This window comes from Phoxinus phoxinus (assembly GCF_949152265.1).
Source record: "Phoxinus phoxinus genome assembly, chromosome: 8".
NCBI lineage: Eukaryota > Metazoa > Chordata > Actinopteri > Cypriniformes > Leuciscidae > Phoxinus > Phoxinus phoxinus.
The window spans coordinates 7,596,451-7,609,915 of NC_136883.1; the positions used below are offsets into that span (position 1 = coordinate 7,596,451).

The following is a 13,465-nucleotide window of genomic DNA, read 5'->3' on the forward strand; positions in this document are numbered from 1 at the left end:
ATCATATATTTGTCTTCTTAATTCATTTTTGGTTCCGTCAATAAATTTGTTTACAAAATGAGACCCACTTCTTGTCTTCCATTTAAGAAAAGATTTTTAGCACAAGCTTAATCTTCAGAAGTAAATCCCAGACATCAATGACTTTCCTGAAGAGAAAAGGCGCCGGAAGTCTTTGGAAAGCGGCCGATTGCCAAGATCCCAGTGTTCTTTCCCAATTAAATACATGAGAATGCTAGGTGCCCTTGACTGCTGATGCTGGACTGATACTCCCTTCAGATAGGCCATCAAGGTCAGAGGGAGGACATTATAGGAGCACCAAGAAATGTTTTTCAGATTTATGCTCTTCCCTTCCGATAAAACTCTGACGAGAACACAGACGCAGCCGGATCGTTTCCATAATGACCAACGCAATCTACCAAGACCAGCGCAGATTAGCTTCTGGGGCTGTAAATAATGGTGCAAATACCAGTAAATTGACTAGTCCAAACCTTAGTAAATCACGTGATTCATTTAAATACTCTCCTCCCATAAATTGAGCTTCTGAAAGGGAAACTCCTAAATGCATATGCAATAAGATCAGCCGCTAAAATAACTGTCTACGCTTATCAGCGCTAGTTTCCACTGTGTGTCTTTCTCCTGACAGTAGTGTAACGCCAAAAGAAGGCTCGCGCTGGAGTAAGCTGTTAGTAAATCTCTCTTAATATTCTGCTGAAAAAAAAAAAACAGGCTGGATCAGATTGTCGAGTGTTCCTTTAAATATACACTGTGATCTCGCCAATGTACAATTTAGCTCTTTGTCTTTCAAGCATTGTTATTATATGCAATCAACGTTTTTTATTTTATTAGATACTTCACATGTGCTTTTCATTCGACGTGAAGTGAGCGGTTACTGTGTAAATGCAAGTACAATCCATGGTGGCTGGCATTGGGAGTTTGTAAGATCTGACCATGAAAACTGTCCTTTTGACGCTTGTCAGCTTATCAAGTGTTTACTTTTCATCACACATTTAGGATTTAAAATGAAAATAAAACTGTGAGAAAAAGTCTAATTTTACCATACATTTCCACAGACATTTTTTAAACCAATTAGACTGTAATTTTAGTCAAGAATTAAATGGAACATGGGGAAAAAATTACTTCACATAACATTTTTGCACAGCTATATTCTCACATTTGGAGTTTACTTCTCTTGGTTATTTTGGTCCAGACCAAAAAAAGAAAATGATACATTTAGTCTTGGTTCACTTAGCATTCACACTGTCATTTTAAACACAGAACCAAAAGATAAAAATAAAAAATAAACATATTTTATCACGTATATTTTGCGTTTGAACTTACCGAACAATGAAAACAATGCTGTGTGCTGGGCTAAATGTACTATATGATGGCACCAGCTGAGAACTCGGGAAGAGTTAAAAAAATGTGTAAAGGACTAAAAGACTCCTCTGTTGAAGATCTGCTGCAAGAAGACGACTGCAATGGGCAACATCTGAGCATTCGGTCCTTTTTATGGTCATTTCTTGTGACGTCACAACCTGTTTTTGCTTCATTTAGATGTCTATGGTCCGTGTTGCGTTCATATTTCATCCGAACCGCACCAGAGTTTGTTTGGAAGTGGCTCTGAAAAGGCTTGTTTGTTGCGCACCAGGGTTCGAATGGCAGCGTTCACACTTATTCCAATGAACTACACTAACAGAGCAATCGCACCAGAGTTCACTTTAATCAAATCAAACAAGTTAACATAAAAATGCTCAAAGATTGAATGTTTTGTCAAAGTCAATACCAGGTTTAATGATATAGCAGATTATATTCTCTCTTTATCATTGGACTGTGAACTTTTTCTTTTTTCTCCTATTGAAAAATGGTGTATTTTCAACAAACACATCAGGTCAGAACTTGTGACTATTTAAAAGGGGAGGAATTGTGTAAGGAAAGGTGTGCGTCTACATTAACTAGATGTGGTACACGTACACCAGAGACGCGAGGATACTGTCTGGATCACATGGCTTCACTTGTTGTGGAACAGGAGGGGTCTGACCATCCCCGCGAGCACTTTCGGCAGCTGTGATGCAATGACCTCTGACATCATCTCTGGAAACTCCACCTTCATGGCGTCCGCCTGGATGTATGTGCTCAGACAGTAGAGATTGACCTTCTTTACAATCTACACAAAGATAAAGTCAACGTCACTCCCTATCGTGTTTTGCACATACTGATATATAACAAGTGATGGCGTCAATAAAGTTGTTATGTGACGCATTTCATATCGTGTTTTACACATTTGTGCGATGAAATATTCATTGGATGTATTTTATACTGACATCATACAGCTTATCACTGTGTTCTGAAAAAACATGGCCTTTAAATTATGAAAACATGATCGAAACTGCTCTGAAAAATCTGTTGTACACAATCTATTACATTCCTTCTGTCGTCTGATTGATAGTTTATCATTTTTTTAGCAAGTAAAAAGCCTTTTAGTATAATTCTAAAAATGTCCCACTTCAGACCTTGCTACACCTGCCTTTTTGCTGTGAAATTTTGATAAAGTAAACATAAGAATTGCTGGTAAAGTTGAATTTCATGATGAACACTAACTAGACTGAAGAAACGTGGTTTTACTTGATTATCCATACTTCATTTCTCAGAAAAATCATGTTCAAATAAAAAAAATGTAAAATCAGGCATCTCTTAATCATCATTGTATAATATGTTTTGCCCCCCATAATAAAAACTACAAATCTTTGATCATAAAATTAAGCATTTAAATATCAACTTACTATTATTATTACTATCTATTATTGGGAGATAAAGAGTGACACATTTAATTTATTTGCAATTTACATCATTACAAGCTATCAGATCTTACCTTTTGGCCATATACATTTTAGAAACTCCACCCAATTTCATTTGGGCCTCTGAATAAAACTTCAAAAAAATAATTGTTTTGTTTTCTCCATGAGGATGAGTTCCATATTCTCCTATATCATACTATGTGAGCCATAAAGGCCTAATGTATAAAATATGATGTGCAACAAAAAACACATATACAAACTTATTTTTAAGATTGTGTCTAAAGGTTAATAAACGGTAGCATAGAAAAAAGATTTGTAGACAATTTGTTCATGTCAGGGTTATGTTTCTGAGAACAGGAAAACAGGATTTTGTGAGAGCCCAGCAGCTACCTATGGAAGCTTGTTTCCACCACTGAATAAAAAATGTATAAAGGTTATTATCTTTAAGGTTATTAAAGACTTTTTATCTTGCAATGTTTACTTTTTTCTCTCTCAGAATTGTGTTTTGGAACTCGCAATTCCAACACTATCTCACAACCAATTCGTACGAATTCGTACGATTTGTCTAAACCGCAGTGATGGGTAGGGTAGGTCATTCGTATAAATATATGTACGATGAGATGTACGATTTAACAAAAATCGTACGAATTCGTACGAATTAGCCGCCATCGTAAAATACGTACGAATTGTGAGATTGGGTTGGCAATTCTGACCTCGCAATTGACCCTTGATTGACAGGTGATCTGACCAATCATCCGCCATTTTGTCCAACAAAGCAGTCAGGAGAGATTAACATGGGAGGATTTGAACTTGAAAAAGCGGAGTGTACTGACGCCTTTCCGCGGTTAAAACAACATTCCTTCTTATGTTCATTCATGTTTATTTGATGCTATAAATGAACTAAAAGGAAGAGATGATCAGTTCACGAGCAGCTTTAACTGATGGTCTACAGCGATCTGTCAGACACATTAAAGAGACACAAAACGGTATTTATTGTTTAAATTTCTTTTTAAAAAATGACCAAATTTGAAAGGTGAGACTTTGTTTAATATGTTTAATATCAAAAGTAACCGAAAAGTAACCTGGTCTGTCCTGTCTGTCAGCGTGTTGTCAGTGTCCTCTCTGCTCGGCGATGTATTTTTCACTGCGTGAGATCATGGTGTGGCGTGAGAGCGGCGTAGCTTGTCGGACATAGCGACAGTAACTAAGGGGGGCGGGTCTTTGCATCTCTCAATTCGGAGAATTCTTTTTTTCTCAGAATTGCGTGATGTAAATTGCGAGTTATAAAGTCAGTGGCAGAAACAAGCTTCCATGGCTATTTCAAATGATTATTTATGTATTTATCTATTTTTAAATCCTGAAACTGTCAAGCATTTCCTGAGAATGACCCGTGTATATTTAGCCTATAGCTCCTGCAGTACCTCGTGCATGCCGTCCATGAGTTTGGTCAGGTGGTAGAATCTCTGTGAGCTGGCCACCACTCCTTTCTCCTTCAGCTGGATGGCTTTCGTCAACTCACAGATGTAGTTCTGTCTCATTTCATCAAACTGCGACTGACTCTTCAGGCCCTCCAGAGGAACTGCCACAAACACATCAGTGTTGAAACATTACCGATAGCCTACACTATACTGCCAAGGGTCATATTAGAATTTACCACAGCATTAGTGTCACGGATAAATGAAAACATTTCTTTTTCACAGTGCATAAAATGTTCCTTATTTAAATCACTGAAGTGATGACAGCTCTGTAAACGATAAAAATCTCTTCACTGATGACTGCATTTGCTAATCTTGCCAGTTTCACAGTGTTCTATCAATATAGTAATGTTGTAGTCAGCGCAATTGAAAGGCTTCTTTGGCATTAATGTTGATCTAATTTGAAAAAAATGTTAGCTTGGAATTGAAACTTAGTTTGGATTTTCAAGGTCTCGCAGTCTGCCAAACACGTATCTCTTGTCTATCCATGCGCACTGGCGTGAAGCCATTGGTTTAAAATGGTCCAGATTGTTAATATTCCATTCTGGAACACCGTAGAGGGTCAGACAGGAAGAGTTTTATTTGTCAGAGCGAAAACACCGAGGATTTATTACCAGTGTTGAGGAGCATCAAAGCCTTCATGCACAGAAACTCTTCCCTGGACACTTGCAAGTTGGCGAATTCCTGTGGAACAAACTGCATCCCCAAGCACAAGTCGTAGATCGGAGACCTCCTCAGTTGATCACTAAAATATAAAGAGCTCGACTGAGTATATATGCATATTTCAATATCTGTCAGTATATATACACACCTGTTTATTGAATGTAGCTATTAAAGGATTAGTTCACTTTAAAAAAAAAAACTTTTGCTGATAATTTACTCACTCCCATGTCATCCAAGATGTCCATGTTTTTCTTTCTTCAGTCGAAAAGAAATTAAGGTTTTTGATGAAAACATTTCTCCATATAATGGACTTCAATGGGCCCCAAACGGTTCAAAGTCCAAATGACAGTGTCAGTGCCGCTTCAAATGGCTTTAAACGACACCAGACGGTGAATAAGGGTCTTATCTAGCGAAACGTTCAGTCATTTCAAAAATAAAATAAAAAAAGTTTAAGTTTTATAAGCACAAACGCTCGCCTTGCTCTGTTCTGTGATGCGTGTTCATGACGTCACGTAATACGCAATTACGTTGAAAAGGTCACGCTTCTATGAAAAGTTTAATATTACAACACCCAGGATACGCACACGAAATGGGCATTTTAAACGATAAACTGACACAGAGACATTTGAATATGTGTATATGGTCCTCCTTCCACACATTTGTAAACACTGACTCGGTACGTCAAGCGTGACCTTTTCACTGTAATTGCGTATCACGTGACGCCACGAACGCGCATCACAGAACAGAGCAAGGCGAGCGTTTGTGCTTATAAAACTTAAACTTTTTTATTTATTTTTGAAATGACCGAACGTTTCGCTAGATAAGACCCGAATTCATCGTCTGGTATCGTTTAAAGCCCGTTGAAGCGGCACTGAAACCTTGAACCGTTTGGGACCCATTGAAGTTCATTATATGGAGAAATGTTTTCATCAAAAACCTTAATTTCTTTTCGACTGAAGAAAGAAAGACATGGACATTTTGGATGACATGGGGGTGAGTAAATTATCAGCAAAAGTTTTTTTTAAAGTGAACTAATCCTTTAAGATCTACATGGCAGGCCACAAATAGTATAGTGTATGAAATAGTTCTCTCTCTCTCTTTTATCAGTGAAAAGGGTGCATTACCACACTAGAAGCGAAGTTCTTTATTGTTCTTTGCTTCGAGGTAAAGAGAAGTTAGAAATACCTGAGCAGCGGTATACTTTTAGCAATACGATGTGCGCTATCCTCTTAATTATACTACAAACAACAGTTAAGGAATCATTTTAACGATGTGGAGCTCTGCGGTTCGGCATACCAGTCACGTCACATTTATTTATATATAGATTTACAGTATTAAACATGAAAAAAACAGTCACACTGTCACTTTCAATTAGAATTACGCCTTCAGTTTATACTATAAAGCAGCTCTCCAGTGTGTTCATGTTTTTACTCATCTGACCTTGACAGTCAGAACAGAAGAAATGAACCGGAGAAGATTTCCACATCTAGGAAGGCGGAGCCATGAAGCCACACCCACCTGTAACATCATCGCTACGGACCAATGGTCAAGCTGTTTTGAGCTCTTGAATGATCATTGTTTTGGCCTGATTTAGTTTGAAATGACGTCACTCCAGTTCATTCTTCAATCTTGCTTAAAGTGTTTCAGGGCCTTAGCATTTGAACAGATTTTAAATGAATTGACTTTATTGTTACTTACTGGCTCAAGACCAGATCGGGTGCAAAGTACAGGTAATCAGTGGTGACATTCTGGAAACTTCTCCAACCCAGGGAGAACAACATTAAACCCATCCAGGAATACTGGATTAGCGTCATCTGGTCGTTGATGTGCAAATTGCGAAAACCTGTTAAACACAGGTGAACAAGAGAAATCTTTAGTAAAGCCTTAGAACTCACAGCATGGTACGATTATGAAGAGCTCCGTTGTCTGTGCATTGGTGTGATCTCACAGTCTTTCAGAAGGTAATGAATCATGAACGCTGGTCTCTAAAATGTTTGTTAGGCTGATTGTAAAGGTGTTACCTGGAAGAGACTTGGACCATCTGACGATCCAGAGCAGCTGCCTCTCGCAGAGCCGGTTGAGACTGTTGAGGAGAAGGTGGGGAAGCTCCGGTTGCGAGCTGTCGTAGCCCGAGTAGACCACCTGTGGCTCAATGCTCTCCAGAATGCTGATCATCTGCGGGGAGAGCTGCAGCTCACGGATGGCGGGCATACAGGGCAGCGAGGACACCGTTTGACCATCAGCCATCAGCGAGAACGGACTCTGGAACATCAGCAATGGATTCATCCCCATGAGCTTCAGATTCGCAAACCGCTTCATCTTACGGCCTGTAACACGCAAATTCGCTTTAATGAGGGCTTATCTTGATCATCTCGCCACTCTTGTTGAACTTCCATATGCTATTGAACATTAGAATATTAATTACTTGTGATTATTTAGGGTTAGGGATCTTTAACATGCTCATAATTTCAATTTAGTTATCTTCAAGTATACCCAAAGGTATCCCTACTCTTCCTCATGTTGGTTAAAACTGTATGTTTATGTTGTTGTCATTATTGTTTTATATTTTAGTTGAATTTAGCACAATGTCCAGGCTGCTGTTTATAGACAATTAAAGTGAATGGGGACTAGGGCTCAACAAGAAATTTGAGATTTCAGTCTGTTCCTCACAGAAAAATGACACGTGGTGTAAATATCCGCATTGTTTGCAGAGGCTATTAACACTACATTAACTCCGTCTACCGTTTTCTGATTAAGCAGACAAAATGACTAAAGAAATCGATGTGATAACAGGATCAGTGGCGTGGAGAGTAAGGTCGGTAGTCTTAGATTTTGAGACAACCGACCCGAGTTCGAATACGCTTTTTCCAAACTCATTCCTCTCTCTCTCTTTTTCTCATAGCATTTATGTTAAAAGAAATTAGGAAACATACGAAAAGTGGAAATAAAGCGCCTAATAGGTCTAATTTAATAGAGGGGGAAAAAGTGTTTATCGGGTAGGGTTAAGGCTAGCATGTAACAACTATTAACACTTAAAATACTTTTAGCTGCTCTTTACAGTGTAATAAGCATCTATCGCTATCTATTTGCTATTTTGCACTGCCAGAAAAATTCTATGACTTCAGAAGAGTTTTATACGGAGCCCTCAAGGGACAATGTGAAGGGATAAAATATGAGATGGAGGAACAAATATTTGTCAATGGTTTTGCGTCCTCTCTCAAATGTCCTGTTCCCCTGAGAAACTTTGCGTTTGCTCGTAAAAGAAACTTTGAGCGAACACAAAGTTTCTCAGGGAAACATGAAGGTTTTGCAAGCGAACACAAAGTTTGTCTGGGAAACGTGAAGGTTTTACGAGCAAACGCAAAGTTTCTCGGGGGAACGCAAAACATTTGTGAGAGAACGCAAAAGCATTGACTTATTATTTTCTATTTTCTTATATTATTATTTTTTTTCACCAACATGTCCCTTTAGGGGCTCCGTACTTTTAAAATGCACATGAGGATATTTGAACTTTTATGATACTATTATGGCATGTTTTGATTTTGAAAGCCCAAGTCCTTATTGACTTTCACTGTACATAAATAAGCAGCTTGGACATTGTGCTAAACATCTCCGTTTGTGTTGCACTGAAGAAAGAAAGTCATTTACGGTTTAAAACAACATGAGGGTTAATAAATGAAATTAAGATTGGACTTTAGAAAATATTAAACATTTCAACATATATATGACATATAACATTTTAACTGCCCATTAATGTCTATTAAGTCCAAGAAGCTTGACAAAGTTAATGTATAAATACAAAGCATAATATAGACAAACAGTGATACCTCCAAGCATCATCCCTGCCTGATAGCACTTTCTAAGACGACATGCGGGACAATTCTTTCTCCTGATTTTATCAACAATGCAGTCATTTCGTCCCGCACACAGGTAGTTATGGTGACCTAGACAAGAGGGAAAAGATGATTAATCTTATGAATGACTGCCAGGTTTTTTTTTTTTTTTTTTAAAGGAAGGTGATTTGGAGATACAGCGAGAGAGAGAAAAAAGGAAAAGGCACTGAGCGAATTGGTTTGAAGCAAGGCTGACAGGGCATAGTGACATGGCCATGGTCAGACATAGTGGCTCTTACATATCTGTCCTCAGTGATAAGAATAACAAGAAAGAACACTGTGAACATTGGTCCAAATGATAATTACCATCTTCTGGGACACTGCCATGGCTGACGCTCTTTGAAACAGGAAATAAAAACTCCTTTACAAAGCACTGGAAATATTACTACTTCCATGTTTACAGTTTATGTCAAGTTTAGGCTTACAACCAGGGTTAGGTGCTTCTACATCAGTGTTATTCACCGATAGATTCCCTCAAATGTATTTTCCAGGATCAACAAAATATGTTTTACTTGGCAAAATCACGGTGATCGGGCCTTAAAGTTGCCAAAACTGGCATTTAGAACATGTGCACATTTCAAATGTTCAGTCTTGCTCTTCTGGAAAAATACAGGTTTTCATTCAATCGAAAATGCTCCCAAGACTGAGTTTGTAAATAGCAAATTGTAAGTAGCAAATTGTGCTCATGGCTGCAACATTACTAAAGCCTATTGGTATGTCCCGCCCAAACTTTCTGTTTAGGAAGTTTCCTGTTTACGAGATGCGTCAAAACAGGAGAGAAACTGCAGTCTGCAGACTTCATGGGGTCTTCAATATACTCTAAGACACATAATACTATTTTGACAAGATGATTACAATGTTGCTCACCCTCAACAGCTCTCTTGAAAAACACCTTGCAGCTTCCACAGGTAAGAACTCCATAGTGACAACCCGAAGCCTCGTCTCCACATATAACACACACTCTTTGAGATGGAACCCTGAATAGAAGCAAGACATAATGTTCTCTTGATGATATAACCCAAACAAATCCTAAATGACAGTGGATTAAAAATGTATTTCGACCAAATTGTATAAAATAATAACCAAAAATTCCAAATAGCTGAACATTTGCTTGATATTTTGTCAAATACAATCACATTTCCACGAGTGTCCACATACTAGGGCCAGTACAGTATGTTCTAACCTTTGACCTTCTGATTGATGATAATGGTTCGCTCATTCAGTGCTAAACTATGTGCTCAGTATTGCTCCTGAAAACAATTTGGTTCCGACTCACACCAAGTGGATCCCAAAACCTGTGCTGGTTCTGATGTGATGCAAAATGTGCAAGAGGAATGTAGGGTATAGGAGCAGAATTAAGCTCCCCTGATTTAGTTACCTGAATGGAGGATACCTAAAATATGAGATTCCATATTTTTTACCCCAGGCTCGTTAGAAAAACGTAGGCTACCTGGCAAAATACGTTGCTTTCTACACGTTTAGCAGTTTCGAAGTGAATTGTCCAGTGAGTGGCGGTAAAAGCTGTTTAGTTTTTTCGGGAACAGATGAACATGAATATGGCAAGTTTTTTTACGTTGAAGTTTGTACGTTTCACCGCAGTTCTGAATTGAAATGTCCAGTGACTGACGCTAAAACCTTAATAGGCCTACTCCATTTTAAAATAGCGTACAACTAAACCCTAAACCTACCCGACAGTGTCAACAAAAGCAAATGTGACATAAAACACAATAACAATGGCATTATAGTTTGTTTTTGAACTCTTGGCTGTGAGCTCTTTTATGTGACTCGTCTTTCACGGGATTCGTAGCCTACTACCGAGCAAGTTGAATAGGCCTATGTCAATAAAACCGAGCATTTGGAGCTGGTTAATTATGCAAACTCCAAAATATATTCGTTTTCAAATCATACACTATGATAAAAAGTCTTTTGAGGTCAACATAATTGTGCAAGGGTGTGCAAGTTATTAATCCATAATCTGCCCCTGTAATCATAATTGTGTGTGAAAACTATTAAAATGGCTTGTTTTACTGACTCTAGAGTTCATTTATGTTGGAAACTGCAGATATATGTGCCTATATTGGTAGGCTACGTATTTTGCGTTTTGCTAAAATTATGGCACAGGCATCTACGTTTTTCCAATGAGTCTGTGTTGATATTTTTAGTGATCCTCATTCAATTTTTTTATTTTTATTTATTTTTTACAAAAACAGATGACTTCTTCTGTCTCTATCTTGTTAACCTTCTTCATGTTCGACTCCATTTTAAAGATTTTGGGGTAAAATAGAGCACTTGTTGTTCCATCATGTGCCATACAATGAATAAAGTGAATTTATTACATTTAATGAATATAAATAAATGTTAATTTCTATAGGTGACATTAGCAAAAAATTATTATCATTATGCTTACCCCAATTTTTGTGTGTAATTTTTGTTATCACTTATTGTTTTTTAATTATATACTTAAAACTACACGCACCTCAATTCGGCTTCTTTTAATTCATGCATTTATGCGTCATGTTGCTTGAACTCAATTCAGAATAGCGCACAGCATACGGCGTCGTTCTTACCCTGGGAAAGCAGAGTAGACTGTGCGTGAGCGCGGGAGGAAGGCATCTGGTGAAGAATATCCAGCGTGCTCTTCATTCACACTAGTGGACTGATACCAGAACGGAGAGTCCGCGGCGGACACCCATTTAGAAATGTCCGTTTTGGACATCATGGGAGCTGCGTTCGTTCCATCGAAATTCAACACACCCCTGCCTAGAGAAGGTGATACTCTTCTCTGAGGTGGCAAAACCAATGTAGGTTGATTCATGTCCAACTGAATGTTAGAGGAACTCTCCGCAACTACCTGTTGGGCAGCGTGAGATGAGAGCCTCAAAGCTGAAGACTCGTCAATAAACCCACACTGCTGTTTCCTTTCGGTAGGGTCGTAGCAGTTTTCCAAGGCGCTGATGTTTAATCCGACGTCGAAATCAGTGTTGTGTGGCTCCATAATGAGAGACTGTTCTTTCTCATCTTTGATAAACGCACTCCCCAGAACACCTGTCTCCTTAGGCAGAAGCGCTTTTGCGCTCCACTGTCCGGTTTCACCTTTCAGAAATTCATCCATGTGATCAGTATACGTTTTGGTACCGAGAGGCAAGTCAAGCATAGATAGTTGATCCAGAGCTTCGCTGCTTGATCCAGGCGCGCTGCTGCTGCGTAAAGAACCCGCGTGTCCAAAATTACGCACGGATCCTGCCCTGCCCTGCCCAAAACTCCCGTCCGTATATTTTTCTATTAAATTACTAACTTCCGTCAGCATATCTGTGGACTCAACGAGTGGAGGGTTCAAAGTGTCCATTCTACTATTAGTTTTGCTTTCCATAATCACAAATCTGTCCGGCGAGATGCGTCCTCTCTGTTTGTTTGGAAGTTGTGATCTGTGGCGTAAACCCGTCTCTGTGCTTTTTTTCTCCTTGTGGTGAGAGGCTGTACAAAAGTGTTCCAGCGACTTATTCCTAAATATAAAAACAACAATCACTCTGAAATAAACGTGTTATTAATTATAAGGTTTATTTTATAGTGTCTTTAATATTAAATAAATACTATCCTTCATACTATATTTAATTAAACTATTATTGTTCACTAAGTGCCCTTGAACAGTGCTACCTCTTATTTATTAATCATATTTAAGTAAAGACAGTCTATATTAAATCGAATCCAAAGTTAATTTCTTACCTCAATGGCATAGGATTGAATATAGTATCATGTGAATGTTTAATGGGGGAAGAAACCGAAATATCATGGTAGTGACCTGGTAGTCATTGATGATGTAATGAAATAAAGTTCATGAAATATGATCATGCTCCAGATACATGCTCCACAGAATGTTCAGCAGGAACGGGAAGAAAAAAGATGTCCTTCTAATTTATCTAGCAGAAGTTACACATTGTTGACAAGCTATTTGTTTCCAGACTGAATATGAAAATTATATGTACTAATGTCTGCGTCATAATTCAACTGAAACTGTCTGTGATGTCTGAACTTGAAAAGACTGACTGGTTTCATATTGTAAATCAGCGTTGTTTGAGGTCACTTTAATGTGATGTGAACATCCTGTACTTGTGTGCTTGGCTGCAGAAGGCCGGGTAAGAGCTCTCTCTGAAGCTCATTTACACACAGCAAAGCACACTTTTTCACACCAAGTGATTTTCCACTAAAGCATTATGTAGTCCAGGAGTCTATAGTGCTGCGAGGAGTCAAGTTTAATTATTTTTATTTTCAAAGTGTCATTTGGGTAATATTTTTATTTTTAATTTTTTTATGTTAGGCTGATAAAAACAATGTTCTGTGACGTTTTGATTTTCGATGCATAATTGAGCAAATAATTGACAAGTGTCAAACACATCAAATTTTTTTCAGATCCTTAACCTTAAAGTTACCATGAAATCAAAACTGGCTAGTCTTTTTTTTTTTTTATGGAATATTGCAGTATTTATTATAAATGATTCATCCGTGCACATCATTATTATTATTTTTATTAAATCAAAATAACTTCTAACCCTCTTGCAGCTAAATATCTTCTCTTCTCTGATGACATGTTTACTGGCATGAGGGCGGGGCAACCTGTCACTCACATGAGATTGACCAATAG

At 38.1% G+C, this 13,465-nt stretch overlaps 1 protein-coding gene across 1 annotated transcript; it reads right to left on the reverse strand.

Moving 5' to 3' along the window:
- Positions 1 to 1,162: 1,162 nt before the first annotated feature.
- On the reverse strand, positions 1,163 to 12,249 carry pgr (progesterone receptor). The gene is made up of 8 exons (XM_079621571.1): positions 11,394 to 12,249; positions 9,694 to 9,803; positions 8,761 to 8,877; positions 6,955 to 7,260; positions 6,632 to 6,776; positions 4,885 to 5,015; positions 4,217 to 4,374; positions 1,163 to 2,164 (listed from the first exon to the last, which is right to left on the reverse strand). Exons 1-8 carry the CDS (start codon positions 12,194 to 12,196, stop codon positions 2,009 to 2,011), a joined length of 1,926 nt encoding a protein of 641 aa, XP_079477697.1. The 5' UTR covers positions 12,197 to 12,249; the 3' UTR covers positions 1,163 to 2,008.
- Positions 12,250 to 13,465: the final 1,216 nt, after the last annotated feature.

Excerpts from the sequence above, each read along its gene's own strand:
- pgr (XM_079621571.1), bottom strand. The coding sequence starts at position 12,196 with ATGGAAAGCAAAACTAATAGTAGAATGGACACTTTGAACCCTCCACTC. Across the intron at positions 7,261-8,760 it reads GGCAGGGATGATGCTTGGAG|GCCGTAAGATGAAGCGGTTT; the intron begins GTATCACTGTTT and ends TGCGTGTTACAG. Across the intron at positions 5,016-6,631 it reads CCCGATCTGGTCTTGAGCCA|TGATCAACTGAGGAGGTCTC; the intron begins GTAAGTAACAAT and ends TTTATATTTTAG.